The sequence below is a fragment of the Dipodomys ordii genome, unplaced genomic scaffold, assembly GCF_000151885.1.
Source record: "Dipodomys ordii isolate 6190 unplaced genomic scaffold, Dord_2.0 Scaffold303, whole genome shotgun sequence".
Taxonomy (NCBI): Eukaryota; Metazoa; Chordata; class Mammalia; order Rodentia; family Heteromyidae; genus Dipodomys; species Dipodomys ordii.
The window spans coordinates 803,527-831,128 of NW_012267519.1; the positions used below are offsets into that span (position 1 = coordinate 803,527).

General features: G+C 40.7%; 1 protein-coding gene across 1 annotated transcript; it reads left to right on the forward strand.

The window, feature by feature from the left end:
- Positions 1 to 1,116: 1,116 nt before the first annotated feature.
- Plp1 (proteolipid protein 1) lies at positions 1,117 to 20,329 on the forward strand. Its single transcript, XM_013036585.1, has 8 exons — positions 1,117 to 1,228; positions 3,493 to 3,637; positions 12,800 to 12,986; positions 13,676 to 13,832; positions 15,350 to 15,518; positions 15,972 to 16,045; positions 16,818 to 16,883; positions 18,265 to 20,329. Exons 2-8 carry the CDS (start codon positions 3,634 to 3,636, stop codon positions 18,334 to 18,336), a joined length of 729 nt encoding a protein of 242 aa, XP_012892039.1. The 5' UTR covers positions 1,117 to 1,228; positions 3,493 to 3,633; the 3' UTR covers positions 18,337 to 20,329.
- The last annotated feature ends 7,273 nt before the right edge of the window (positions 20,330 to 27,602 follow it).

Sequence of the window (27,602 nt, forward strand, 5' to 3'; positions counted from 1 at the left end):
GGAAAGAGAAAAACAAAATTGGTCCCCTGGAGTAGCAATCTATTATTTGACAACCAAAAACAGTAGTTCATTTCTGCTGGATTCAGAGACCATATCAAACATGTGACCTATCAGCCATAACAAACACCTATGCAGGGGTTACTGTGTAAAAATTTGGCAAGTTTTCATGGTAGAGGTTATGTGATCAATTACCTGGTCTACACTGCTCCTAGCTAGTTGGTGCTCCTCAGCACTCTTTTCCTGAGTTTATTCATTTGATTATTATTAGTTTCCAGGCTACTCTTTATCTTCAAGCTTTGAGCATCTATCTCTAATCAGTGCATATCCAGTTCACCAGTTGTCTCTGTCCATTCTTGCCCTGCTCCCTGAATCTCCAGAAGAAGCCACAGGAAACCCTCTACTCCCGTCATTCCCTGCCAGCTCAAAGTATGTGACATGTCTGGCTCTCAGCCCTTTGTTCTCTTGGCCAGAAAGGCATTGCCAAGCCAATCGGCATCATGTTGGCTGTGGAAAGTTCTAGCTACAAGTACACAGAGCTTAATACACTGCTTGCCTGCCTATCAGCCAGCCTCCTATTACCAGCACTAGAAAAGCTGTGAGAGGCAGCCACTGTTTTCACAAATTTGGTTTGTGAGTCTGTGATGACATTGTCTTGGGGAGGAGAAGCAAGCCTCAACTTTACAAGACCAAATGTTAGCCGGTGGCCCATGATTCTTACTGGCATATGCCTTCTTCTCTAACATCTTCTACATGAGCACAGAAGAGAAGACCACCAGATCAGGCACTCAAGCAGTTCTCTAGTTTGGGGGAAGAAATTCTTGGGCTTCTGGAATTTCAGAATGCAGCTTCTACAGTGATAGAACGAGAATCCACTTTCTATGTGGCTTTCAAGACAGGTAATATAGGATCATAGAGGAAAACGTGGAGGTAAAATCCAAGTATTTTCCAGTTATTTTCAAGAAAGTTGCACAAGCAAATCTGTGATTAAGGAGGCCTAGATTCTCTGAGGTACTATCAGAACTGCATGAAGCAAACTGTTTACCCGTTTCAGACAATCCTGCTTTGTTCCTACAGGCACCCAAGGCCAGAAGCAGGGGGCAACCATGAAGGTTGGCAGTGCCCTCTTGAGGAATCCTTGAGTACTGCAGGAGCCAGGCTGGACAGGAGAATATTTTGCTCTGGTCATCCAGCAGAACCAATTACAGCAGAAACAGATACATAAGTGGGGGTGGGCAGAAAAAAGAGGCCTCCTGTGGGCCTAGTAAGAAACTTTACGAAGGATGTTAGAGAGGATTCAAGAGAAGGGTTTGAGGCAGAGTGTCAGAATGTACAGAGCCACTAGAAACACTAGATCCTAGGGAGCTGGGAAGCTTAAGATATTGGGATCTGGTAGAGCCTCTTTCAAAGCCCTGGGCATAAAAGCAATGTTAAGACAAGAAGATTTACTTAATTAAGGGGTCAGGAGAAAGAAAAAGGAAAAGAAGCAGAGGGAGAGACAGAGTCAGAGACAACAAAAAGGAGTCAGATAAAGGAACAGTAACAGGTTGAGACTTGGAGAGAAGATAAAATGAATGGTAAGACAATGGAAATGGAGGAAAGGATAGGGGAACATAGTTGATAAACTGACATTTGTAAGTTTATTGGGAAAACACTTTTTTCTGAGTATTGATTAGCCATTCCCAGAGCTGCTGCTGAGCATCCAAGGGGAAGACTTGTGAGAAGGCTAAGGCTGAGTGATATTCCCTGTACACCAAACTACCTCACTATTCCAGGTGTGAGGGATCATCTATCTTCATATCCCAAAGTTTGGGTTTGTTTCCTTCTGCCATCTGATGAACTGATGGCACAACATTTGGAAATCTGCTGCTCTTGGTCTTTCCCCTTCTCCAGGGCCATTCTGACAATCATCTTCCAGAAGTTTATTGCTGACCCAATCCTACAACTACTATGGCCTCAAGTCTGGTCTGCTCTGGACAACTACTACTACTACTGTTGTACAAGGGGCAGCATTACAAGGATCCTTTTACTTTGAGACTGGTTTAAGAGCAAGGGATCCAGAGCTCTAGGACTGAACAAGCTTCAAATACGACAACATTCAAATCTAGCGAGCTCCCCCATTTCCTATCAGCAGAGCTCAAGCCAGAAATATGTCCAAATTCACAACTTAAAGAGAAAATTTTAACACACAAACTTTGCTCTCTTCTCCCATAGGAAGATTGTAGGGTGGGCTCAGTATCTCCCCTTCTCCACTGTTACCCCAAGGAGTATCAGAGACATCAGGTACCTACTCTGCTATACTCCAGCTAGTTTCCTTATAGGCCATCCGTGAGCAGTTTCTGGCCTTTAAGAGAACTATGCTTATCTGAGGGTCCTGAAAGGAAAGTAAACACTAACAGGATATCCAGAGAGGCACTGGTTAAGGTTCATTTGTTCTAGAAAACCTTCCCTGGCTAGGCCAATCTGGTATTGGGCACTCAAATATCTTCACAATTTTTAGAAATCACTATTACCTATAGAGTGGGTTCATATATTACTCCACTGTTTTTTGTTTTGTTTTTGTTTTTTGCTGCTTGGCTATTTTTCTTAGTATTTCTTTCTCTGAGGCCAGGACTACACCCCCTCGCCCTGCTTCTTCCTAGCTGGCCTCAGCTTTGTGATGAGGACACCACACCCTCCAGATGGCATTTTCAGTACCGAGTTTTCAGACTGTGTTCTTGTCTTAAAGTTGATTTTGCTCTTTGGAAATAGCCTACCTTCTTGACCGGGCTTTTCATTAGCAACACACAGGTGTTGCCCTCTTCTAGCTTCTGTTAACCTATCCGTAAAATTATCCTAATTCTAACTTCTTTCAGTTTGCTCCCAATCTATTCATGGAAGCAACAGCTTGCATTCAGTTCTCATTCAGCTGGAAGCAAGACAGATTTGGAAGAAATTTTGTAAAGACAAATTTTTCTGCTCTATTGTGTTTCTAGAGCTGGGAGGGGGAGGAGTGCTTATTTGCTAAGGAAGAGGGGGAGGGGAAAGGTGGACACTGCCAAAGGCATCTGGGAGTGAGGGGTGGGCTTGGGGAAGATTTGGAAGAACTCTTGGAGCTAACATGGAGGGTTTTGACTTTAGCCTCCTCACCAGGGATACCACTCCAATAGCTTCCCATCCTTGGGCTGTCACACCCCACACCAAATACACCCAAGGATCAGTTGGAGGCTTCCAGGAGCTCTCCATTTTATCTCTACCCACCACCCCCATCCACATTTCTGGATGACTTTGTAACAAAGCAAAATTCCAGAGAAGCCTTGGGGGGGAAAAGAAAAGAAAAAGAAAACGAAATATTTGCCACTGAAAGGCAGAAAAAGAAGATGGAACCCTTAAAGAAGGGAGTATCCCCAGGAGGTGGGGACAAGGGGAGGAGAAGGGGAGGAGGATAGGAGGAGGAAAGACAGCCTGTCCCTTTAAGGGGGTTGGCTGTCAATCAGAAAGCCCTTTTCATTGCAGGAGAAGAGGACAAAGATACTCAGAGAGAAAAAGTAAAGGACCGAAGAAGGAGACTGGAGAGACCAGAATCCTTCCAGCTGAACAAAGTCAGCCACAAAGCAGACTAGCCAGCCGACTACAACTGGACTCAGACCCAAAGACATGGGTAAGTTTCACAAACTTTAGCATCCGAGACTCAGGCAGGCACAGGAATTCACAAGAGAATTTCAAACTTTGTGATTTGGGATTTCTAATTATTTAAGTTGTGTTTGGGTACTTGTTTTCTTCTAATTCCTTAGCATTCAATTAGATTATCTTTCTGCTGTTGTGAGCATGGTGTAGCAGCACGTGGAGTCGTACAGATCCTTGAGAGAGTAGCCAGCAGGATGGATGTAATCGTCCTTCTACCTCCTTGCTTCCCTTCTCTCTCCTCTTTTTCCCCTTATTCTAAGGCCCTTGTCATGGCCAGGTCAATTGGCACACCTGATTTTACTGAAGGGAACTAAATAGTGGCTAACCCTCAAATGTACCAAACAACTGCTTGCTTGAAATAAAGTTTGCATCAGTAGGAACTTGGGGAATAGGACAAGGTGGACTTAGGTTTGACCATGTCTATAGAGGCCATTCTCAGGTTCAGGAAATGAAGGACTGCAATGGCTTTACAAATATGGGTAAGGGTGTGTGTGTGTGTGTGTGTGTGTGTGTGTGTGTGTGTGTGTGCATGTGTAAACACCTATACAGGTGACCATTTCAAGTCAATATGACCTGAATCTCTGTCATGACAAAGGAGGCTGCTGGGACTTAAGGACTCTTGCTGAGTTGAGAAGTGAGAGTTTCTCTATGTTCTATGAACAAAAGGAGAAACTATGAGGTTTTAGTGTCTGATAGTGTGTATGAAGAACAAAGTGCATAGAGCAAAAGGCTCTTCGTTCATACAGGACACGGCAGGGACATATACACATTGAATTACTTGACAAAACAAGGGTAGTAACTGGAAGGAATCCTGAGTGAAATGAGCCTCAATTGCCCACTGTGTTCACCATCAAATGTACTGTCCAGTAGACTCCAATAAGATTCACAGAGGTAAGGTTTATTATTATTATTATATGGGACTAGTATCACCCTTCAGGTTGTTTCATCCTCAATCACTGAGAAAGCTGTTTGAAGCACATATTCAGGTATGATAGTTAAAGGGACAGAACACTGGACTAGGAATCAGAACAACCTGGTCCAAATCCCAGATCTGCCTCCAGTGAACTCTGCAATCTTTGTCAGGTCACCATGAATGACCACTTAATCATCTGGAAAACAGGAGTAGCAATGATTGTTTTGTCTGCTTTCAGGGTTGAGGATCAAGTAATGATATGGAAGCCCTTTGAAAATGATCAATCTCCATAACAATTTGTAGCCCCTGATAATAGCAATTGCCATACAATAACACCTGCACAAGATGGCTCTTACTTTTTCTGAGGCAGTTAGATTTTCTTTAGGCATACTTTGTGTGTTTGTATAAGAGTCATTTGCCCAATTAAGTGTGGCCTGGTGACAGGTGAATGTAGGACGGACTCAGTCTCTGCCCTAGGTAACATCAGGATTCTATGTCAGCAACACTGACATAGGTTGCACAGGGAGTAAAGAAAGCTGTTGACTTTTCCTTCCTCAGGAGATGAAAGCTCTAAGAAAAGGTAAGAAGAACAAATAAAGTGATTATACAGACAGGTTCTTCTTTTTTTTTTTTTTTTTTGGTCGGGTGTAGGACTTGAACTCTGGGCTTAAGCGCTGTCCTTGAGCTCTTCAGCTCAAGGCGAGTGCTCTACCACTTGAGCCATAGGCCACTTCCGGTTTTCTAGTGGTTTATTGGGATAAGAGTCTCACGGACTTTCCTGCCCAGGCTGGCTTTGAACTGAGATTCTCACATCTCAGCCTCCTAAGTAGCTAGGATTACAAGCGTGAGCCACCAATGCCCGGAGGTTGGTTGATGTCCTCCAAAAATGATTGGCACAGATTAAGTCAATGTTAAGAACAGGTATTGGAATAGGCTTATACTTGAACTGGGTGCATCTGATGGAGTAATTGAGTTTTCATTCAATTATAGCTATCTCAAATACTTAATAACTTATAAACAAGCCCTAATAAGATACTAAACTGCCATTGCTTCTGAAGGAGTATGTGTTGCAGCTTATTTCAGTAGTAGAATAACATAGTAGAATATGGTATTGGAAGAGAAATTTAGAAAATAGCTGAGTTAGAGTCAGGCATAGTCATGCATGCTTGTAATCCAGCACTTGGGAGGCTGAGGCAGGAGGATCATGATTTTGAAGCCAGCCTGGGCTATATAAAAAGTTATGTGAACTAAATTGCATTGTAGAATTCATTTCTATATCAACAACTTAAACATTCCTAAGTGTCTGCTTAATCACATTCAGGAACAGGAGAGCTCACTACCTGAACCATACAGAATTCTTTAGGACTGAAGGTGGAGAACAGCATAGGATGTAGTGGCACCTATACAAAAGGTTTGAGCATGAAGTAATAGCTTATTAAACTTTGTCCAGGCTTGGAAAGGAGATATTCTAAATGAGTTTTTGATATTACAGTGGAACCAGAAGGAAGTCAAAGAGCCCTCGTTGATTATTCTCTGCTCAATAACACAATGTCATCCTGAACAGCAGAACATTAGCTTTCAAGAGCATGTTTTTTTTTTTTTCTGAGAACAGTGGCTGTTACCATAGTAACCAGACTGGGATGCTTCCCTTCAGAAATGGCTGCTGAGCAGTGTGGTTTTGGCTAGCTTGGAATAAGTAAATGTAGCTCAGGCAAAAGACTGTGATGGCAGAGCAGAGGTACAATTTTACCAAATACCTAAAGACAAGATGAAACCCATCCAGGGGGCAAGAATGCCATCTAAATACCAGAAGTTAAAAAGAAACCAGATCTGGACTTACTCTAGAATGCTGACCTACTCTTCCTAGGGACATTGATTAAAATGATCAAGGACAGCCTTCACTTCACATCTCACTTTGGCCCTGCAGTCAGGGGAGCTCATGGAAGTCAGAAAGATTGAGTGGTTTGCCCTACTTTATGGGACTTTCACTTTGGTTCTAAGCTTGAAAAGCCACAAGTCTACTCAACACCTTGACAATAGAAATGCTTTCTCAGAGCTGAGTAGAACTACTTCCAAGCCTGGGAGGTCGATGAGAGTGGTTATAGTCTCAAAACCTCATAAGGTTGGATCCCAACCAGTGGCATCTTTTCCCCTGTTGCCATTTTGTATGTCATTTTGAAGCCCTGAGAACCATCCTTTGGAAAAAATGGTTTGTTTTGAAAGAAAACAACATGGAAATTCCCTCACTGACCACAGAATTCCAGGTTTAGAAGATCAAATGGGAACAATAACATGATCAGTTGTGATCAGCCACAGTAGGTGAATAAGTTTATTCCCCTACTTTCCCTTCCCACTCAAAGGCCCTTACCCAGTGCCAAACTTAAAAGTTCAGCTAGTACTGATTGAAGAGTCCTTCCTTGGCTATCTCTAATTCTTCATTGGTTTCTGAACTCTCAGCCCTGCAGAGCTCCAGAAAAGAATCAGTGGGTGGTGGTGGTTCACAGCTGTAATCCTAGCTACTCAGAAGGCTGAGATCTGAGGATCACAGTTCAAAGCCAGCCTGGCAGCAAAGTCCAAACATGAAACTATTATCTCCAATTAACCATCAAAGAGCTGGGAATGGAGTTGTAGCTCAAGTGGTAGAGTGCTAACCTTAAGCAAAAAGCTCAGGGACAGTGCCCAGGCCCAGAGTTCAAGCCCTAGGACATGCACCAAAATTTTTTTTAAAAATCCAGGATATCCCAAGTAAGAGAATAAGTTTCTCTAGACCAGTAACAAGAGAGAAGCAAATGGTGACAGTCTAGCCTAGGGAATAAGGTATACTGTTGTCTCTAGTGCCAGGCACTTCTTGGTCTTCCCATAATTGGGTAAAGAGGAAGCAATGGATCAGGGATAGATTTTAACAATGAATCTTGTATCTTACCTGCTAATCTTAGTTGTAAAATTGTTTTTTTTTGTGTGTGTGTGTGTGTACACAAGTACAGAGAATCAGGTGATCCAGATATTGTTATATGTTATTAATACCTATCTAAAAAGGAGACTGGAGTTCCTTTTTATTTAACCTAGTCCACTTGATTTGACTACTCAGCACAAATTTCTTGGCCCCAGTGCCTGTAGGGTCCTTTTTAGCACTTCAATGTGGTACTAGTACTAATAAAAATATGGTTAGAGATGTATCTGCCTGGTTAAGTCCAGAAACAAAAGTCTTTGTCACCTCCTGATTGGTTTACTTCTAGAACCCACCCACTGCTCACTATCCATCCTTAGTACCAGTCACGACTGCTGTAGTATCTTGGCCCTGTCAACTGCTATAGGCCCTGATCAAGGAAGCCTCTGTTCATGGGGTGAGGTTAAGGGGTGGGTTCTGGGAGGAGGGTAAGACTGTAGTACAGATTAGAGACTTAGGGAGATCAAGCCAGTTTTTCACTCAATGAGCCTGCCTGTTGTTTAGCTCTATTGTATAGGGTTCTTCTATCTCTCCCTTTGTCAGCTGGACTCAAGGGACAAGCTGGGAATTGTGCAGGGTACAATTGGTCTCTATCTACCATTCCATTTGATGAAAGCCCTTCCTCTCCTCCCTTTGATGAGTTCCCAGATTCACACTGAATTTCCATCTCATGGAGCTGGTCCTTAAGGCATGCCCAGGGCATGGGAAAAGAGGGAGGGCTTAGGAACTCTTAGATCCTGCCTAAAGAGACAGCATTAGGATCACTACAGGTTACTAAGATGGGCCTGGATGTAAGAGTCACAGTACTCAATTGATCAATCAGAACATTGGTAGGAAGGTCTTGAAACTCTATTAGAAACTCTATAAGATTTGTTTTGGAAGTTTGCAGATGAATGTAGCCAACTCTGGACTTTCTTCCCTTTTCTTGTATGTTGTCAATAGACTTAGTTATGTCCATTTTAACATTTGATAATAGACAGTTTGGGGTTTTGATTCACAGTCATAAATTGGTTCTTCCAAACAAGATAGCAAGTTCATTGAAAAAGAGATTCGACTTTCTAATTCCCTTCTGCCTCTCATAGTATCTGAGTTACTGCTAATACACCTAATGTTTGTTCTGAATCCATGTAAACACAAATGGAAAGCCAACACTGGGGAGGAGAAGACCATTGTTTTTCTCTATGATCACTCACCAAAATGAGGAAATTTAATCCAATTGAAATACATTGGGTAATATTTTACTATAGAATTCTTTTCAAAGTTTTTTTTTTTTTTTTTTGGTCCAGTCGTGGGGCCTGAACTCTGGACCTGGGCGCTGTCCCTCAGCTCTTCAGCTCAAGGCTAGCACTCTACCACTTGAGCCACAGTGCCACTTCTTTTTCTTTTTTCTTATGTGGTGCTGAGGAATCGAACCCAGGGCCTCATGCATGCAAGGCAAGCACTCTACCACTGAGCCACCTTCCCAGCTACTATAGAATTCTTTTATGTCAACTTTACATTGTCACAATTTGTACTTGGCTTTACTTAGCCTTTGCCTTACTCCAGCACGCACCTTTTCAGTCATGAGGGGCTCTAAAATAGAGTGCATGTGTTTTTTGGCTATTGCTCACACATCCCTAAGTTCATACCTTGGGTGGTGCAAATTCAAAGACAGTACAGATGGACTTTTCAGAATGCTTCGATAGTCAGCTACTTTGATGAAAAGACAATTTCTTATCTGTTCTGAGTTTTCTTTCTCAGTTGGAGTTCAAAATTTCATTTTTACTTGGGAAGAATGACTGAGATTCTTCATTGTGCTAAATTGCAATGCCCTCGGAAGACATATTCGTTCCCAGTTGTGAAGAGATGAACATCTGATCTGTTGATATTGTTGAACTGTTTATAGTTTGGCAGTACGGGATTGAGCTATTGAGCCAATTCTTTCAGCTTCTAATATTAGAGATTCATTAAAACTTAAGTCCTTCTTTCTTTGAGTAGTGGTGGAACAGAAAAGGGGGTGCTAAGTTATCTGAATGCTTAGGAAAATGAATGGAAAAGAAAATGTCAGAAATTTATGTCATCAATCTCAATTAAAAATTATTTTTAAAAAGAAAATGTCAGGGCTGGGAATGTGGCTTAGTGGTAGAGTGCTTGCCTAGTATTCATGGAAAGCCAACACATAAACAAAAAAATCTGGAAGTGGCCTGTGGCTCAAGTAATAGAGTGCTAGCCTTGAGCAAAAGAAGCTCAAGGGCAGTGCCCAGGCCTTGAGTTCAATCCCCAGGACTGGCAAAAAAAAATTAAAAGAAAAAGAAAATTTCAATGATTCGGAGTTGCTCCAAAGGCGTCACTATTTTTTCACTCATACTACATATGACTTTTTGTGATTATTTGGATGATCATCAAGTAATCACATACCAAATCATTTGTCTAGGATGATAAAATCATTCGATCACTTGATGATGATGAGAAAAAAAACTGTCAGTATGTATATATAGGGGACATCAGCTAAAACTTCAAATGGAATTCTCCATTTGGCTAGCAAGAGTTCAATTTTCTCCATTCCTGATTACACCTGCATCACCATTTAGCCCTTCCAAGGGTGAAAAGGCTGGGGTGACTGAGTGGGCCCAGAAGGGCCACTTGCTAGGGTAGATGACTCTCCTCACCCTAGGCTAAACAAACAATCCTGTTATTGTTCCCTAGTCTGACCCCCTCCCTACCCCCAGACCTCAAGCCCCTGCAGAATACTAATAAGGCTCCTGAGATCTCAGGGGAAAACAAGGCTTCTTTGTTTGAGGGAGCTAGGGAGGACTCTGTCCAAGCCCTGACCTTGTGCTGGGGAGAGAGGGAACAGTGAGGTCAATGACCTCCCCCTCTCCCACCTCCAGGCTTCAGAAACCTCTTTACTACAAGAGTATCAGAGTTTGAGGGAATAGAGACGAATGGGAAGGGCAATGAAAGAAAACAGCAGTGCTGTTTACTTCCCTTCTTTTAACTTACAGGATGCTTCTAGTATCTTCACCTGTTGGGAGAGATCAGTTTTTAAAATGTTTCCCACAAACTGCAGCTCATTTCAGCTGTCATACTTTTCTCTCTGGTGTACACATGTGGATATCTATATTTGCGTGTGCATGCATACCAAAGGCCAGCCACAGTAAAGTACTCTCATTAAGCATGCTTACAAAGTCCTGCTGAGTGAATTCAACCTCCACTCACAGCAGCACAGCTACTAACGGTTTGCTTCTAATGGAGGCCAAGTTTTCTGTCAGCAATGCTTTATACTTGGCTAAGCTTCATCTCTGGCATAATGTACAATATCTTTGAAGGAGAGCCTCTTTGAAGCCTAGAAAAGGGCTGTCATTTCAAGGGATGGGGAATAATGAATCACCCTCGTTTTGTGGTTCTGATAAGAGGAACAAATGCCTCTACCTCAACTTTCCCATGGTAGAGATAATTTAGTTCTTCAAATCTGTTCACATGGATGCAATTTGGTACCATGTAAATCATAAAATGATCAAGCATTTGGGACTAAAATGAAACTCTGCTGATATTAAGAAGAAGAGGCAATGGCTATTTCCTCTGGTGCCTTGTTGTAGACAAATGAGTGTGGCTGGAAGAAATGCCTGAATATAGAAAAATCAAAACCCAATGAGTATAATTTATTTTCATCCTATAAGATGTCATAATATGCTTATTCAAAGCTAATTCTTTCCCAGTATATCTGCTGATTGTTTGCATTGTATTCATGAATGCTACATGAATAAATATAAAATAGTTTATATATAATTTATATACACATAATTTATATACCCATGTGCATAAATATACATTGTATACTTCACATGCTAGCTGATATTGTATAGATACACACATTCATATATAAATTCAGAATGTTTGTGTAAAGAGCTTGATTTTTTTGTTGTTGTTGTTGGTCATGAGGCCTGAACTCTGGGCCTGGGCACTGTCCCTCAGCTCTTCAGCTCAAGGCTACCACTCTACCACTTGAGCCACAGCACCACTTCAGGTTTTTATATGTGATGCTGAGGAATCGAACCCATGGCCTCATGCATGCAAGGCAAGTACTCTACCACTGAGCCACCTTCCCAGCCCCAGAGCTTGATATTTTTATTTTTCCACTTTTTACAGATTTGGACAAGAGACTATAGAGGGAGATTTTATAGTCACCTATTTGGCATTTGACAAATTTCATTGATACCTTAGAAAATGGGACTAGTACTTGGATCATAGCTGCTTCCAAAGCCTATGAGTTCTTGTGGGCCTTTCCTGATACTCAGAAATACTGGCATGGGGCTGTAGGCTACCAGGTCTGGGGAACTCAGGGACTCTTAGCACTTAAACACACCTACGTTGTCAGGCTCTGGTATGTTTCATTGTGAAGGCAAGACAAACCCATGATTGGATTACTAAGGTACCTTTGTAGCTATAGTGATAGAATCTAGGACCTCAGTGTAATTAAGAGTAGCAACACTGACCACGCTGCAGTATGAAGACAGGGAAAGAATTAAAACAAGTTGCCCCCAACTAGTGAAGCCAGTGTTTCAACTATTGTGTGTAATAATGACATTCCTGTTATCATTTCTTGTTCTATGCCAGTTTCCTTCTTGTCTTTGTACTATTCCACATATATTTAGACTAAGAAGAATTGAGCATTCCCTACAACAAATGAACACATGCTCCAGAATATCCAGGATAATACAGTTTCTTTCAATATTTGAGGTACTCTTTTAGGTCAAATCCTGTCAGATAATAGCAAAATGTCTGGTACATATTCACCTCTCCTGGAACTCCAAGTACATTTACTCTCTGGAACCATTTACTTAGCTGTTTGGAATTGTTCATTGAAAATAACACAACTACCTAGTTAATTCTTCCTCAGTAAACTGAAGAGACTCATATGGCAGTCTTTACCTGTTCTAAAAAAACCCAACACAATGCTGGGCACATTCATTCCCATAACTAGTTGATAAATAACTGAAATAAGTAAACAAACACTGAAACAGTAAGACAAGATGTGATTCCATCATCTCTCTGGCTTGCTACAGGAATTATTTAAAAACTACATACATGCTGGGAAATGAAGGTAAGGATTTATTTTCAAAAGGGGAACAGAGTAAGAATTCTTGAGTAGCCTCACATTCTAAATGCCAAAACCTATAATTCTCCTGATTTTGGACTCCAGGGTGACCACTCTCCCCATGCTTGGGAGCATAGTGCTATAAGTAGATGAAGTACCTGGTGTGCATTCCTGATTGTTTCCTTTCTTTCTTCTCCAGGCTTGTTAGAATGCTGTGCAAGATGTCTGGTAGGGGCCCCCTTTGCTTCCCTGGTGGCCACTGGATTGTGTTTCTTTGGTGTGGCACTGTTCTGTGGTTGTGGACATGAAGCACTCACTGGCACAGAAAAGCTAATTGAGACCTATTTCTCCAAAAACTACCAAGACTATGAGTATCTCATTAATGTGTAAGTACCTGCTCTCCCACACAAACATATCTCTTTTTTCCCCTCTTTCCATTCTGGAGGAACTCATCAGTACCTTCGTGAGCCAGCCTGAGCCTTCCAACTGTGTAGAAACTTCACCTGTGCCACATCAAAAGCCCCAAACAAGGAGATATGTCAGATTCCGATAGGGAGGTCTGCCTTCCTACCAGCCCTCTTCTACCCTTCCTTGTATTCTCACTGTCTCATTTCCGTTAGGTGTGGTTAAAGTTGCTTGTGTTGCCTCCACAAAATGGCAGGTATTGGGAACCCAGAGGAGGCACAAGGACAGGACAGAATGGAGTCACTACTCTTGGTTTGACATACTGCTTGTATACATATGCTCAGGGTTAGTGGGTTAGTACTGAGTCTCTCCAGCTTCTACAGCAAATCAGGTTACTATTCCATCTCTGGTCTAGCTCTTCTCTCCTGTGAGGGAGTATCTCTGATGGGTCAGGAAAGGAAGCTCTCTAGGTTGCACAGTAAGCAAGGGATAGGGGAGGAGCCTGTCCTTAGTTGCTCCCTGTCTTCATTTACATTAGTAAAAACAAGGTGAAAGCAACAAGAAGAAACATAGTGATTCATCTAAAGAACCTCCAGCCTTGGATGTTATGAAAGAAGAGCTGGGTCCTCAGTAAATAAGACTGTTCTCTTTTGTCTGTCTGTTACTGTAGGATCCATGCCTTCCAGTATGTCATCTATGGAACTGCCTCTTTCTTCTTCCTTTATGGAGCCCTCCTGTTGGCTGAGGGCTTCTACACCACCGGCGCAGTCAGGCAGATCTTTGGCGACTACAAGACCACCATCTGCGGCAAGGGCCTGAGTGCAACGGTAACAGGGGGCCAGAAGGGGAGGGGTTCCAGAGGCCAACATCAAGCTCATTCTTTGGAGCGGGTGTGTCATTGTTTGGGAAAATGGCTAGGACATCCCGACAAGGTGATCATCCTCAGGATTTTGTGACAATAACAAGGGGCGGGGGATAATTGGGCGTGAGTCTGTGGCCTCGTCCCCACTCAAGGCTAGGTCCTCTCCAGGTCTTAGCTTTTGAGTGAGGAACTGATGGTTACAGCCGAACGAGATGGTCAGGAAGAACGTGGTGCCTGGTTGCTTAACCTCATCTTTCAAAACTTCTCAGGAGTCTGAGTGTGGTAGGTTAAACCTGTGATCACAACTTCTCTGGAGACAGAGGTTGGGAAGATCACTGTAGGAGCCCAGCCTGGGCAAAAAGTTATGGAAACCCCATCTACTCAAATAAGCCATCTATGGTGGTTTATGCCCGTCTTCCCAGCAATGTGTTAAGTATAAGGATGATGGTCACAGTCCAGGTCCACTGAGGCAAAAAATGTGAGAGCTATATAAAAAATAACCAGAAAACAAAAGGGGCTGAAGGCATGGCTCAAGTTGTAGAGAGTCTGCCTAAAATGTATGTGGCCCTGACTAAAACTGACAGTACCACCCCAAAAAAATAATGTTCCCTAGAAAATTTCATCTCAAACTAAAATACATGAGTTTTGCAGATGCTTTGTACAACCAGACCATTTCTAAGCCAGCTGTTGGTATCTTTTTATCCCTTTCTAGCAGAGGCCACAGAGTGGATCTAACTGTACAAGAGCCTAAAACAGTGCTCAAGGGAAGGAGATTGGAACACTTGATCTGAGACGGGGGAGGGGAGGTCACAGATACTAGATGATTGGCTCCAAGGTGGAATGCCCAATATTCTGGGATCCTACATTGTTGAGGCTCCCAGAGGGAATTAGAGTAGATCTGCATATGTAATGTTTTATCTTTTTCTGGGGCCTAGCCATATTTCTAAGTGAGAAATGCATTGGTTTTTAGGCACTATAGTTAAAGACTTTGTGGGAGCTGAACACCTGTGGGTTGTAGTGATGTCCTTTTATGGCCAGCAGTTAGCTTAGAAAGGTTTTTGTATCTAAAATTTGAATCTCCTATTGGCTTTATTAAATGACTAGGGAACAAATATCATATGACCAGGAACATCTTGTGAGCTCAGCCTAAGGCACAGAATGGCACCACTTTCTTTCAAGATCTATTTTGATTTCTTTACATCTTATCTGCCAAAAACAAATCCCTTGAAGCCTCTCTAACACAGGGATCCTCCTCACTCAAACCCCCACCCATTCCCCTTACCCTCCATCACACTTAGGGCCAGTTCTCAAGGAGATACTGTCAATGATACTTGGCAGAAGTGCCCTACTCACTAATTTCATTTGAGGGAGATACCTGGAATATGGCTTCATTGGCACATGCCACTCCAGGATCTCCCAGTTTGTGTTTTAACAACTGCAAGCTGATGCTGACTTCTAACCATGCCATGTGGATTGTTTTAGTTTGTGGGCATCACCTATGCCCTGACCGTTGTATGGCTCCTGGTTTTTGCCTGCTCTGCTGTGCCTGTGTACATTTACTTCAATACCTGGACCACCTGCCAGTCTATTGCCTTTCCCAGCAAGACCTCTGCTGGTATAGGCACTCTCTGTGCTGATGCTAGAATGTATGGTGAGTTGGACATGGGTATCTTTGTTCCCCTACCAACTGTGGAAACATGTATTTTTTATTCTTTTTTTTAGATTAAGGAGGGTGGTGATCATGGGAAAAAATGTAAGATGGTGTATGCTTGGGTTCATTAACTTCCCACTGAAACTGGAGAGATTTCTTCCCAGAAAGGGAATTTAGAAGTGGTGAGAGTTTCCTTGGCTGTAGATACTGCTCTACTCTGGTCTATTTACATTCCAAAGCTCAAAGGAACTCATTTCTATGACACAATAGTTCACACCTGTTCAACACCTTTGCTTTTTCTGTAAATTGTTAGAAAAAAGGGATCCCGATTGTTGGTAGGTCCTGACCTAATAGCCTGGATGATTGCAGAGGGGGGAAGGGCTCTGAAGGAGAGCCTCTATGTGGCCCTAAAACTCCACGAGGTATACCATGGCCATCTTGCATCTTTCTTAGGTGTTCTCCCATGGAATGCTTTCCCTGGCAAGGTTTGTGGCTCCAACCTTCTGTCCATCTGCAAAACAGCTGAGGTGAGTAGGCCATATGTGCTATTTTGCAATGGAATACTTAATACCATAGGAATTTCCACCCATGGTCTTCAGTTTTAAGGATTATGGTTCCTTCTTGCTGGATTTAGAATGAGCAGATTTCCCTTCTAAAAAACATTGGCTGAGTGCCTGGGTCAATAAGCATAGATGGTTAAAATCATGCATTTTCCTTAGAGCTGAGTAGAAAGACATATTCCAAAATTCCCCTTAAAAGAGAAATGTGTAGCTTTAGATAAAGATAGAGTTTAGCGGCAAAATTCCCCAAATGAAAATGTTCACTTTTTTAGTTAAAAACTTTATCAAGAGAATGGGCTGTGCAGAGACACACATAGGGTTTATAAAACGCTTGAATTTTGGAGTTTCTTACTCTCCAAAGAGAGGTAAAACAAGTGTGTTTTAAAAAGGGAAACACTTTTTTGAGAACAGTCATTATACACAAATGAGGCAGGGGAATAAAATTAAATCCTGCAGAGGAAGGAAATAAACTTTCTTAGAAAGCAAAGTGTTGGCTTTAAGTTTTGGGACTCCAAGCACCACAGAAAGGAATGAGTTAAATATTGGGGAACATGATCTAATTTTATCAATTCTGTTCTGGGTGTTGTGGGCTAGATGTTATAGTGTACATTACAGAATGGGAAGTGAAATTTTAGAGCAAACACATGAATGGCATACATCCATTCAGAAAGCTACATTCACTATTTACAGTGAAGAATTTTTTTTCTGTCTCAGGAAATAATTCTTTTTTTTTCTGCAGTTCCAAATGACCTTCCACCTGTTTATTGCTGCATTTGTTGGGGCTGCAGCCACGCTGGTTTCCCTGGTGAGTTATCATTGAATGATCTTAGCAAATAAATGGTTCTGGGTAGTTCAGCTACAGTTAAGATGGCAAGGCAAGAAGACAAACATCTTCCAGCCTTGAATTGCCAAAGAGAAGTTAGGAAAGAGACATCAAGGTATAGATTCTATTTTCTGCTTTGAGTTGACAAGGCAGAATACCTTCATAAATTACAAAAAATAGTTTTTTAAAAAAAGGAAGTAACACTTGCCATCCTCAGTACCACACACAAAAAAAGATAAAACGTAAACCAGATGCTGGTGGCTCACACTGTAATTCTGTCTACTTCAGAAGCTGAGATCTGGAGGATTGTGGTTCTAGGTAGCTGTGGAAGAGAAGATTGCTAGACTACAAAATAACCAGCAAAAAGCTGGGCTGGAGACATAGCTCAAGTGGTACAGCACCAGTCTAGCAATCATGAGGCCCTGAGCCCAAACCCCAGGACTGCCAAAAAAAAAGAGGGAAAAAAGAAAAGGAAGTAAGAGAATGGAAGTCATGAATAATCATGTTCAATATTTGCAGAGCATAGAATATTACCAAGTACTTTGCAGTCATACTATTGTTAATTCTCAACAAAGTGTGACCAGGACAGTGACAAGAACATTACTAAACATGATTTGCTGTAGCCTAAGATTCTATATACTATAAATACGAATCCATCTTGGATACTATCTAATTGAATGGAAATATTGAAAGAACCACCTGACATTATTAGAGTTATGACTTGAATGTAATTATATGTCCAAGGTCATTCTGATAATGTTACGTTTAGTGTTAAGGCAGTATGCAGCTGACAAACCTAGGACATTAAAGGGCATGACAATTTACATGAAATCATTGAATAACCAACCAGGGAATGGACAAGGGTGAGCTTGTAGAATCCTCCCCACACTGCTGAGTCATTTATACAATGTCAACTTACAAAATACATACATTAAGCAGGGGAAATATACTGCATAGGTGGCTGCATGAACTACAACACACACTCTGTGACTCCAAGCCACTCAGGCATGTGGCTAGGACAGAACTCAGGTGTAGTTGTTCATTTTCTTGAGGAAAACTCAAGGCTGTGATTTAGGGGCATGGCTTTAGTGGTAGCAAGCCTGAGTTCAAACCCCAGTCCCACTGAAAAAATTCAGTACTAGGCTATTAGAAAGCTGTGTCTCAGTCAGGATTGCTAGTCAGATGTATAAGGAAAGCCTGTGTTGTGCTAGTTGTATTTTGTTGTTGTTGTTTGGCAGAATGGGATTTTTTCCCTTTATTGAGTTATGATTTTATTTTCATTCTTCTTCATTCTCAAAAGGATTGGAAGAGCAGGAGTTTCCTGTTCTACTCACACTCATCTTCTTTCTTCTGTTCCCTACAGCTCACCTTCATGATTGCTGCCACTTACAACTTTGCCGTCCTTAAACTCATGGGCCGAGGCACCAAGTTCTGATCTCCCATAGAATTTCCCCTTTCTCTAATAGCAAGGCTCTAACCACATAGCCTACAATGCTGCATCTCCCATCTTAATGCTGCCTTTGCCACTGACTGGCCCTCTTATTACTTGATGAGTATAACAAGAAAGAGTCTTGCAGTGATTAATGTCTCTCTGTGGACTCTCCCTCCTATGTACCTCTTTTAGTCATTTTGCTTCATAGCTGGTTCCTGCTAGAAATGGGAAATACCTGAGAAGGTCAATCCCCAGCTGCAAGTCACAAAGTAATGGAGGCTCTAATTCAGTTTCCAAGCATCTCCTGAAGACCAGGAAGTGCTTTCTTCTCAAAGGACACTTCCTCTAATGGAAACAAAGTAGGAAGAAAGATGCTAAGGTAGAAGAGAAGGAATGTCCTTGCTCCACTTGCCATCAATAGGGGACAAATATATTCTCCTTGGTGTACAAACCAGAGAAGTCACTTCTTTCTCTATTACCACTGAAGATAAAAGGAAATAAAATGAATGCTAGCAAAACAGTAAGAATGTTTGCCCAAGTTTGCCTATTGCAACTGGGAGAAGGGGGTCGAAGCAAGGATCTTTCACCCTTAGAAAGAGAGCACTGACCCCCTGTGGCAATGAACTATTTAAGCCCTAACTCAGCCAACCTTACTTATAGCATAAGGGAAGGTAGTATCTATGTAGACTAAGGGGGTTATCTGACCTTACACCTCATTAGGAAGAGAAACAGGGTAGTGTCAACATCTTCTTATCCCCTGCTCCTGGATAACAGCTACCATGACAATATTATGGTTTCTAAGGAGCTGAGAATAGAAAGAAACTAGCTCATAAGAAAGAAGAGTGGCCTAAGGAGCAGCAGTGTTGGTGGCTAACAGTGTAACTTGAGCTGGCCATTTGGTAGAGTCTGGATAGATAACACTTTGAATAGCATGTCTTTTTTTCTGATAATTACTTGTGTACTCTGGTCTCTGTCATATCTTCACAATGGTGCTCTTTTCCTGGGGTTTATCCATTCAGTCACAGTAGGTGATTTGAAGATCTTGATTTGTTTCAATTAATGCACATCTCACATTTTCCAACTTGTTTCTCACTTGTTTGGGATTGTATCAGAAAGGTCTGCAGAATGATTCTTTGATTATAATTATTTTTTAAAAAGAAGGAAATTGGACAATAAGCATCACAAATGATGTTTAAAAGCCACTAGTTCCAAGAATCTGAGACTTTTTTTGCAAGTATTCTGCCCTTTGCAGAAACAGATTTGATGAATTTGAACCTCAATTTGAATAACCCATTTGGTCATTTTTTTCTGCCTACTGAAAGATGATTTTGCTTAGTGATGTTCTCTTTGCATGTTAAAAGTTAGGCTTAACATGAAGGTTACTTTCTCCTGGTATAGATCACATAACAATGCCCCCAGCGGTCAGCTATAAAGGATCAAAAGAACTTGTAACCTGGATAGTTCCCAGATTTCAGTGTTTTTCTGTTTTTGTTAACTTTGGGGTTTTAAAAAAATCCAATTGGTTTTTAGTGAAGGCAAGATTTTTACTATAGCTCTTTTGTTGCAAAGAATTGTTTTGTTCTTTCCTCCCAACGTGGTTTCAGCAAAGTTTAAGGAGATATAAGATCTTCAAGATAAGACACTTGATACTTGTTTTCAGACCAGTATACAAGATAAGCTTCCTGGCTGCCCAGAGCAAAGAGAGGAAAAAGTTCTGTAAGAAACCAATCAAGATCAAGGAAGTGAAGTAATCCATACCTTGTGTTTTGTTTTTATTCAATAACAACGAATAACCAACCCTTCCCTGAAAACCTTACATGCATCCATACACACATGTACACACACAAAGAAAGTTAATCAACTGAAAGTGTTTCCTTCATTTCTGATATAGAATTTTGATTTTAACACACATAAAGAATAAACTTTTAGAAACTTATCTTACAAAATGTATTTTATAAAATTAAGGAAAATAAAATTAAGAATGTTCTCAATCAAACGTTGTGTCCTTTGAATGAATTGTTCTGTTTGACCTCTCAACAAGAATTTAAGGATTATATGAGAGATTATTTTTCAGGTCATTTCAAGTCATTCTAACACTACTTCTATGAAACAGAGTAGATAAATAAATCACTTCCATCTCTGTAGTTGGAGACACTAAGAAGTAGAAGTAAAGTAAGCTACTCCCAAAACTCAAATAAGTACATTCTGAATGTGTACTAGAACTGAGGTCTTGATGCCAAATCATTGCCTAATTAAAGTTTCATTTTGTCTTTGAATTTGGATTTCAAAGTATTCTGCTCATTCAGAATCAAATATGGTTACTTTGTCAGGGTAGTGGCACCATTGCTCCTAGTATGTTTAAGACAAAATTATTCTTCCTTTCCTTTAAATTGTTTGGATATTCTCATAACAATATATTGATACTTCATGCATGACTAATAATTATGCTTACCTGAAAAGTACCAGAAGAAAGGTTTGAAGTTCACTGTTTATAGGGCAGAACACACGTGGCAAGAACAATGTAAATTACTGCTGTGGTAGGGCAGTATTGAATTTAATGACACCTACTTTTTTGTGGATGGCTTAGCTCACCAGCCCACATGATAGAGCATTAAAGGCGTATCACAATCCCAGGTTAGAATTTGGTATTCTTGGACAACACTCTGATGACTATTTTAAAGCTAACCGTCAGTGACTCATACTTTAATCCTAGCTAATCAGGAGCCTGAGATCTGAGAATCAAGGTTCAAAGCTGGCCCAAGCAGAAAAGTCTGAGAATTTTACTTCCAATTAACCAGCAAAATGCTGGAAGTGGAGTGGTGATTCAAGTGGTAAAGTGCAGACCATGAGCAGAAAAGCTGTATGAAGTCTTAAGGCCCTAAGTTCAAGCCCCAGTACTGGCATTAAAAAAAAAAAACTAAATTAGCTATAGATTTATGGTCCCACAACTGTATCTTGCAAGTAACATGATAAGAAGAATAAGGAGAAAGCTGGAGGTGACAAGTCAGTCAAGTCAGTTGAAAAGACCCATTCAGAAACTACTTTGAGTTGTGAGCGTCGATTTCTGCATCAGCACAATTAATATTCTGCAAGTTAGTCTGGTTGAATGACTTTAAGACAAAAATTTTAAAAATGACAAAGCCTTATTTTTAGACCCTGGCAAACAAGGACACAGCACCATATTTTGTAAAATTAATTCAGGGTGGTACAGAGTGAATGTATTTTTGCCTCAGAGGAGTGAACGCCAGTTCCCAAGAAAGCTGTGTTGTCCATCTGCCCTTATTTGGTTCTGCCCTCTGGGAAGATCTATAGATGGAGTTTCTAGGCTCTCAGAAGCTGAGAGCATCTCATCTATCAATTGAGCCCATTGTTCTTAGCTCTCCCACACACCATAAACCTCCTTTCTCTTAAGTGAAAGAGCTCTCTTTGTGTTTAGATCAGCCAAAGATCAAGATGCAGCAGTACAAACAAGAAATATTTTCTTACAGCATCAGTTGCATGGCTTTTCCTATCTTCAGGGTCAGAACTGAGTGCAGCTACGCAGTGTGGGGAAGCTGCCTGTACCTTTGTCCAAAGAAACATTCATTCATTCCTTCTATCTATTGAACCCTTCTCAGCTTTGTGCTAAATCCTTGGAGTTGAGGGCATGTGATTGATGAAAATATGATCTTATGCTCAAGGATTTCTCTCACCTTTCCACCACAGCAGAGAAGTCTTCCAGGGTGGACTGAAGAGGAGGTAGAAAGCATACAAAGCACAGTTAGACTGGCTGACGGTCATGGGTGTCTGATTTCTCCCCTCAGAGTGTGGGAGATACAGTGGTAAAGGGTCATGACTTCACATGTCCCTTGTTTTCTACAGCCCTGATAAAAACAAAACTTCAATTTAGAGTCCAAAAAATTTGTGACTTGTTCTCTATGTCTCACCCTGCCTCTATCTTACATGTGACAGTATTTATGCACACAGTGGTACAATGCATGTGCTTGCTTACACCCACACAGTCATTTGAGAAGTCAGAAGGCACAAGGATCAGGATTTATGTAAACAAGCTATTCAGCCTGCACTTTTCTCTTAATCAAGGCTAAATCTGAGAAGCAAAGGAAGAAGTCCCAAAAGGAAAAAATGTCACATAAAAGATGTAAAAATACAAGTGTGTATCTAGACAAAGAATCCTGATGTGCTATGATATTAAGGGATGGAAAAGTTTAATAGCCCTGAATTGTTTCATTTACTAATATGGAAAGTAATTCAACTCTGGTTCTGGAGTAACTGGTCTCATTAATATATTTATTTTGCAGAACTCTTTCAGATGTCACATGGGTTAACTACAAATGCTGAACTCCAAGGGTTGCAATATTGAACGCAAACATTTGAAACTTTATAGTAAGCTAGACCCAAAGAAACATAGATCCCATGGCTTCCCTCATTGGTAATGAATAGTATATCTCTAGTGTATGTCTACCAAGTGAACAGAATAGCTCAATAGCTATGTACATACAACCATATAAGATGATGCTAAGTGAAATGAACACCAAGACATGGAAATGAGATTTTTCTTTGTTGTTGTTTTTCATGTTGTTTTTCTTTGTGTTTTTCCCTGTTTTAGTCCCTGTTGTCACTGTATTTGATTTTGATACCCTGGGTATTGTATACATGTTTATCTGAATTAGGGAAGGGAAGGGGAACAACAAAATGGTGAGACAAAGGACAAAGGGGGAACCAGTGGAACAACGAGACACAGACAATATGTTGAAAATGAACTGTACAACTCGGGGCAGGAGGATTGGGGAGAGGGAAAGTTGGAGAAAGATGAGGGAAGGGATAACAAGTTCGACAAGAAATGTACTCACGGGATGGGAATGTGGCTTAGTGGTAGAGTGCTTTGCCTAGCATGCATGAAGCCCTGGATTGGATTCTTCAGTACCACATTAAGAGAAAAAGCCAGAAGTGGCACTCAGGCTCAAGTGGTAGAGTGTTAGCCTTGAGCAAAAAGAAGCTCAAAGCAGTGCCCAGGCCCTGAGTTCAAACTCCAGGACTGGAAAAAAAAAGAAAAAGAAATGTATTCATTACCTTACATATGTAACTGTTGCCCCTCTGTACATCACCTTGACAATTAAATTTTAAAAAAGCAATTTTATAGATGCTTCAGTTCTAATAGATGATAAATTCACCTGCAGAGGAACATTATTTTAAAAAGGAAAATGTAAGTTTTGCTTACAATAACAGAAATGTGAGGATAAGCATAAGAATTTTTCTATATGTCCATGACATCATTACAAGCTAGACGTCATCTTAGTAAAAAATTGGCTCAACTAATTATTGTTAGAAAGCCAATTTTTTAAAAGTGCATTCATTGTGAGTAGATGTTCCCACCTTCTTTTCTGGGGAATGTATAAATCTGTAGAGCAAATACTTCAGTATATTCTGTAGCCAGTTTATCTGGGAGGATACAAGTAAATTACATTTCTCAATGGTAGGTGGTTTATGGGTATTGAATGAATTTGCATATGTTGTTTGCTTTTATAGATAAAATTCAGCCACTCAGTATTTTTAGGCTAATTTTTTGTTGGTTATAGGGTATGAATTCAAGGCTTAGGTGCTGTCCCTAAGCTCTTTTGGTCAAGCTAGTGATCTACCACTTTGAGCCACAGCTCCACTTCTGTTTTTTTGTGGTTAACTAGAAATAAGAGTCTCATAGATTTTCTCTTATTGGCAGGCACCAGTGGCTCATGCCTGTATATAGTCCTAGCTATTCAGGAGGCTGAGAATCCTGGTTCAAAGCCAACCTGGGAAGTAAAGTCCATGAGACTTTTAACCTCCAATTAACCACCACAAAGCCAGAAGTAGGGCAAAATAGCTCAGGGTCAGTGACCACACCCTGAGTTCAAGCCTCGCCCCCCCACACTCTGCAAGAAAAGTGTCCTGTTGCTTTTGAATCTTGACTTTTGGGTAAATCAATGTCACAGAGTTTTCAGCAATATAAGATTACCAAAGCCTCAAAATATCTGTTTTCAAAGGACCTCTATGACATATTTCTTTTAAAAGATACTTTCTTGTTTATTGTTTAAAAGACATCTTTTGGAGTCTTTATCTCCCATTGCCTGTTGTGGGGAGGAAAAAATGTTTCTCTTTTCCAGTTCTCCCTATTTGTTATACTAAAACGAATTCTTGATATAATTGTAGGGAAAAAAGAGATGTCTTTCTTTGACAAAAGTGAGGTCACCCGAGTCCATCTTTATATTTGATATTAATAAAACATTTTTCTTACATTAAAATTAAAAATAATGTAAATACTAATTCTAATGGATCATGTTACAAACCCCATCACACCTTGGCATACTATGCAGCAGCTTTTCCAAACCAGTTAGAGTATGGAAATCTCTTTCTAACATAGTAACTTCCCTCAGGCCTCTACCACAACAGTGGGTATACTTACAGTATCCATTGGTTGAGAAAGCTTTTTTTTGGGGGGGGGTCCGGTCGTGGGGTCTGAACTCTGGGCCTGGGCGCTGTCCCTCAGCTCTTCAGCTCAAGGCTAGCGCTCTACCACTTGAGCCACAGCGCCACTTCTGGCTTTTTTATTTTTTTGCTTATGTGGTGCTGAGGAATTGAACCCAGGGCCTCAGGCATGCAAGGCAAGCACTCTATCACTGAACCACCTTCCCAGCCCCTGAGAAAACATTTTTACTCTACCATGCATTCAATAAAACTCTGTGGAACTTGTTCTTATGGAATATTTCAAACATGTACAAAATAACAAGAATCCTATAATGGGCCACATGGAACCAATTACTAAGCTTCAGTGATGATCAATATTCAAAAACACTTTAACATGAGTTTATATTTTATTGATTTCTGTACACATGAAGATGCATCATTCTACTGAGAATCACTGGTATTCAGTTGTATCTGGAAACCCCTTGCAGAAATGCCTTAATTTCATACCCTAGCCACAAGAGGACTAAAGACCAAATTTGAGGATCCAGTCTCTTTTAGAGTCTAAAATATCTTTCTGATATAAGCCAGACCTACAGATATCAACATACCTGAGTGGCTTCATGGGGCTCCCATGGAATTATTTTTACTGAATTGCCCTGTTTTGTCGTACCAGTGACATAGTAAAAGATGTTTTTCTTAACAAAAGGTCCTACCCAACAGTGTCTAGGTTTACTATAACCTAATCCAGAAGGCTACAGAGGGGACATATATCTTTATTTTCAATATCAAAAGAGTTGTGCTTTGAGTGGTGAAATAAGGCAGACCATCATTATGATTACTGCTGTAAATGTGTTTTGGATTTTTTTTCAGGGGAAACACATTCATTGTTTTAGTAAACTGATATACTTGAGTTGGTAAAAATCATTGCAAGACAACCTCATGCTTTTTCAAGTTCTTTTGCTTTCTCTTTCTCCTCTAATTTCTGTGGAAGTGTTCAGGATAGTGAGACTTAAAAGAAGCAGGAAAGCAGTACTTCTCTACCTCTCACTTCAAGATAGAATTCAAAAGCCTTCAAATGCCATTGGGCTTAGGTATGGTTTTCTGTAAATTAATAGATTCAAGTAAGGTATATGATCATCTTACCCAGATCTGGGCATATTTGATATTTCAACATTTTAATTGTATTTTCATTAGTGAGGAAGGTTTTTTGATATTGTTCATTACCTCCTTTCTGTAGTAAAACCTACAATAAAAATACAGTAGCAAATTTCCAGAGCTGTTTCAACACCATGGGGTACCTCCAGTTGTTTCAAAGACTACTAGAAAAATGATATAAATAAAAATTTAATTCAATTCAATTAAAAAGTCATGTGCCATATATATGTGTGTGTGTGTGTGTGTGTGTGTGTGTGTGTGTGTGTGTGTGTGTTTATATATGGTATTTTTTTGCAAACTAAAATAAGTGATTGTTTCCATTCTAAAATATTCAGGGATTATTGCTTTGAAGCAAGATTACATGGAATGGACTCACTATATGCTCCTCCTCAGAATTCCTGGGCTTAGGGTATGGTGGTGTCTCCAGGACTGAGTTTTACTGTTACTTTATTATTTGTTGGTCACAGGGCTTGAACTCAAGGCCTGGGCGCTGTCCCTGAGCTCTTTCCTCAGGATACCATCCTACTACTTTGAGCCATAGCTCCACTTACAGTTTTCTGGTGGTTAATTGGAGATAAGGGCCTCACTGACTTTTCTACCGAGGCTCCATTTGAACCACAATCCTCAGATATCACCTTCCTGAGTAGCTAGAACCTCAGATGTGAGCCACTAGCACCCTGCCCTTAGGGTTACTTTTTGATACTTACAACCATCCACCATAATGTTCCAGTATCCTATTCTTCTTGTCTGAATATGAATTTAGGATTGTACCTACCATACTTACTGCATAGTATGGCTCAGACTTGTCCCTACTAGTTGGTTCTACTACCTACCCAAGTATCTTGGTCCTGTGAAGCAGTGAGAGGCCTCCTGATGCCCATGGCTGTCCTGCCTTAAATTCTCTGTAAATTTGTTTACTATTGAACCTTGTTTCTGCACTCTGACCTGGGTGAAACTAAAATACTGTTTCACCACAAGATACTGATATATAGCAACCTGAATACTGTGTACCAGCATTGTTCTTTATACTTAATATATTTAAACTCATGAAACCCTCATAATAAGCCAGAGATCAGTACTATTATTATTACTCTTTGCACTTAGCCACTGTGCAGTAGTTTTCTCAGCATAAGGAAACATCATTGCATGGGGAGTAGAAAAAAAACATTTTGATGTAACAAATCTGCCTCCACTTGTTCTAGAAGGAAATATGTAAGAACAAAATGAATTTAATAAGACCAGAATGCTGAGTCCAGGACAAGCTAGGCAAAACATGGAACACATAGGCCTCACCATGAAGAAGAATCCTATAGCACAAAATATACTGTGCCAATTATATCATCAATAAATGCAGAATGAGTTTCTATTAAAAAATCATTAACGGGGCTGGGAAGGTGGCTCAGTGGTAGAGCGCTTGCCTTGCATGCCTGAGGCCCTGGGTTCGATTCCTCAGCACCACATAAGCAGAAAAAGCCGGAAGTGGCACTATGGCTCAAGTGGTAGAGCGCTAGCCTTGAGCTGAAGAGCCAAGGGACAGCACCCAGGCCCAGAGTTCAGGCCCCCACAACCGGCAAAAAAAAAAAAAAATCATTAACAATACAGAAACATTAGCAGACAACGGGGAAAACAGCATGGTTGAAGACTGTGCTAAATATATTGAAGTAGGTTCTTGGGGT

What these genes read in the sequence shown, in the direction of transcription:
- Plp1 (XM_013036585.1), top strand. An exon ending in GCAAGGGCCTGAGTGCAACG is followed by an intron (nt 13,833 to 15,349) that starts GTAACAGGGGGC and finishes GGATTGTTTTAG; the next exon opens with TTTGTGGGCATCACCTATGC. An exon ending in CAGCCACGCTGGTTTCCCTG is followed by an intron (nt 16,884 to 18,264) that starts GTGAGTTATCAT and finishes TGTTCCCTACAG; the next exon opens with CTCACCTTCATGATTGCTGC.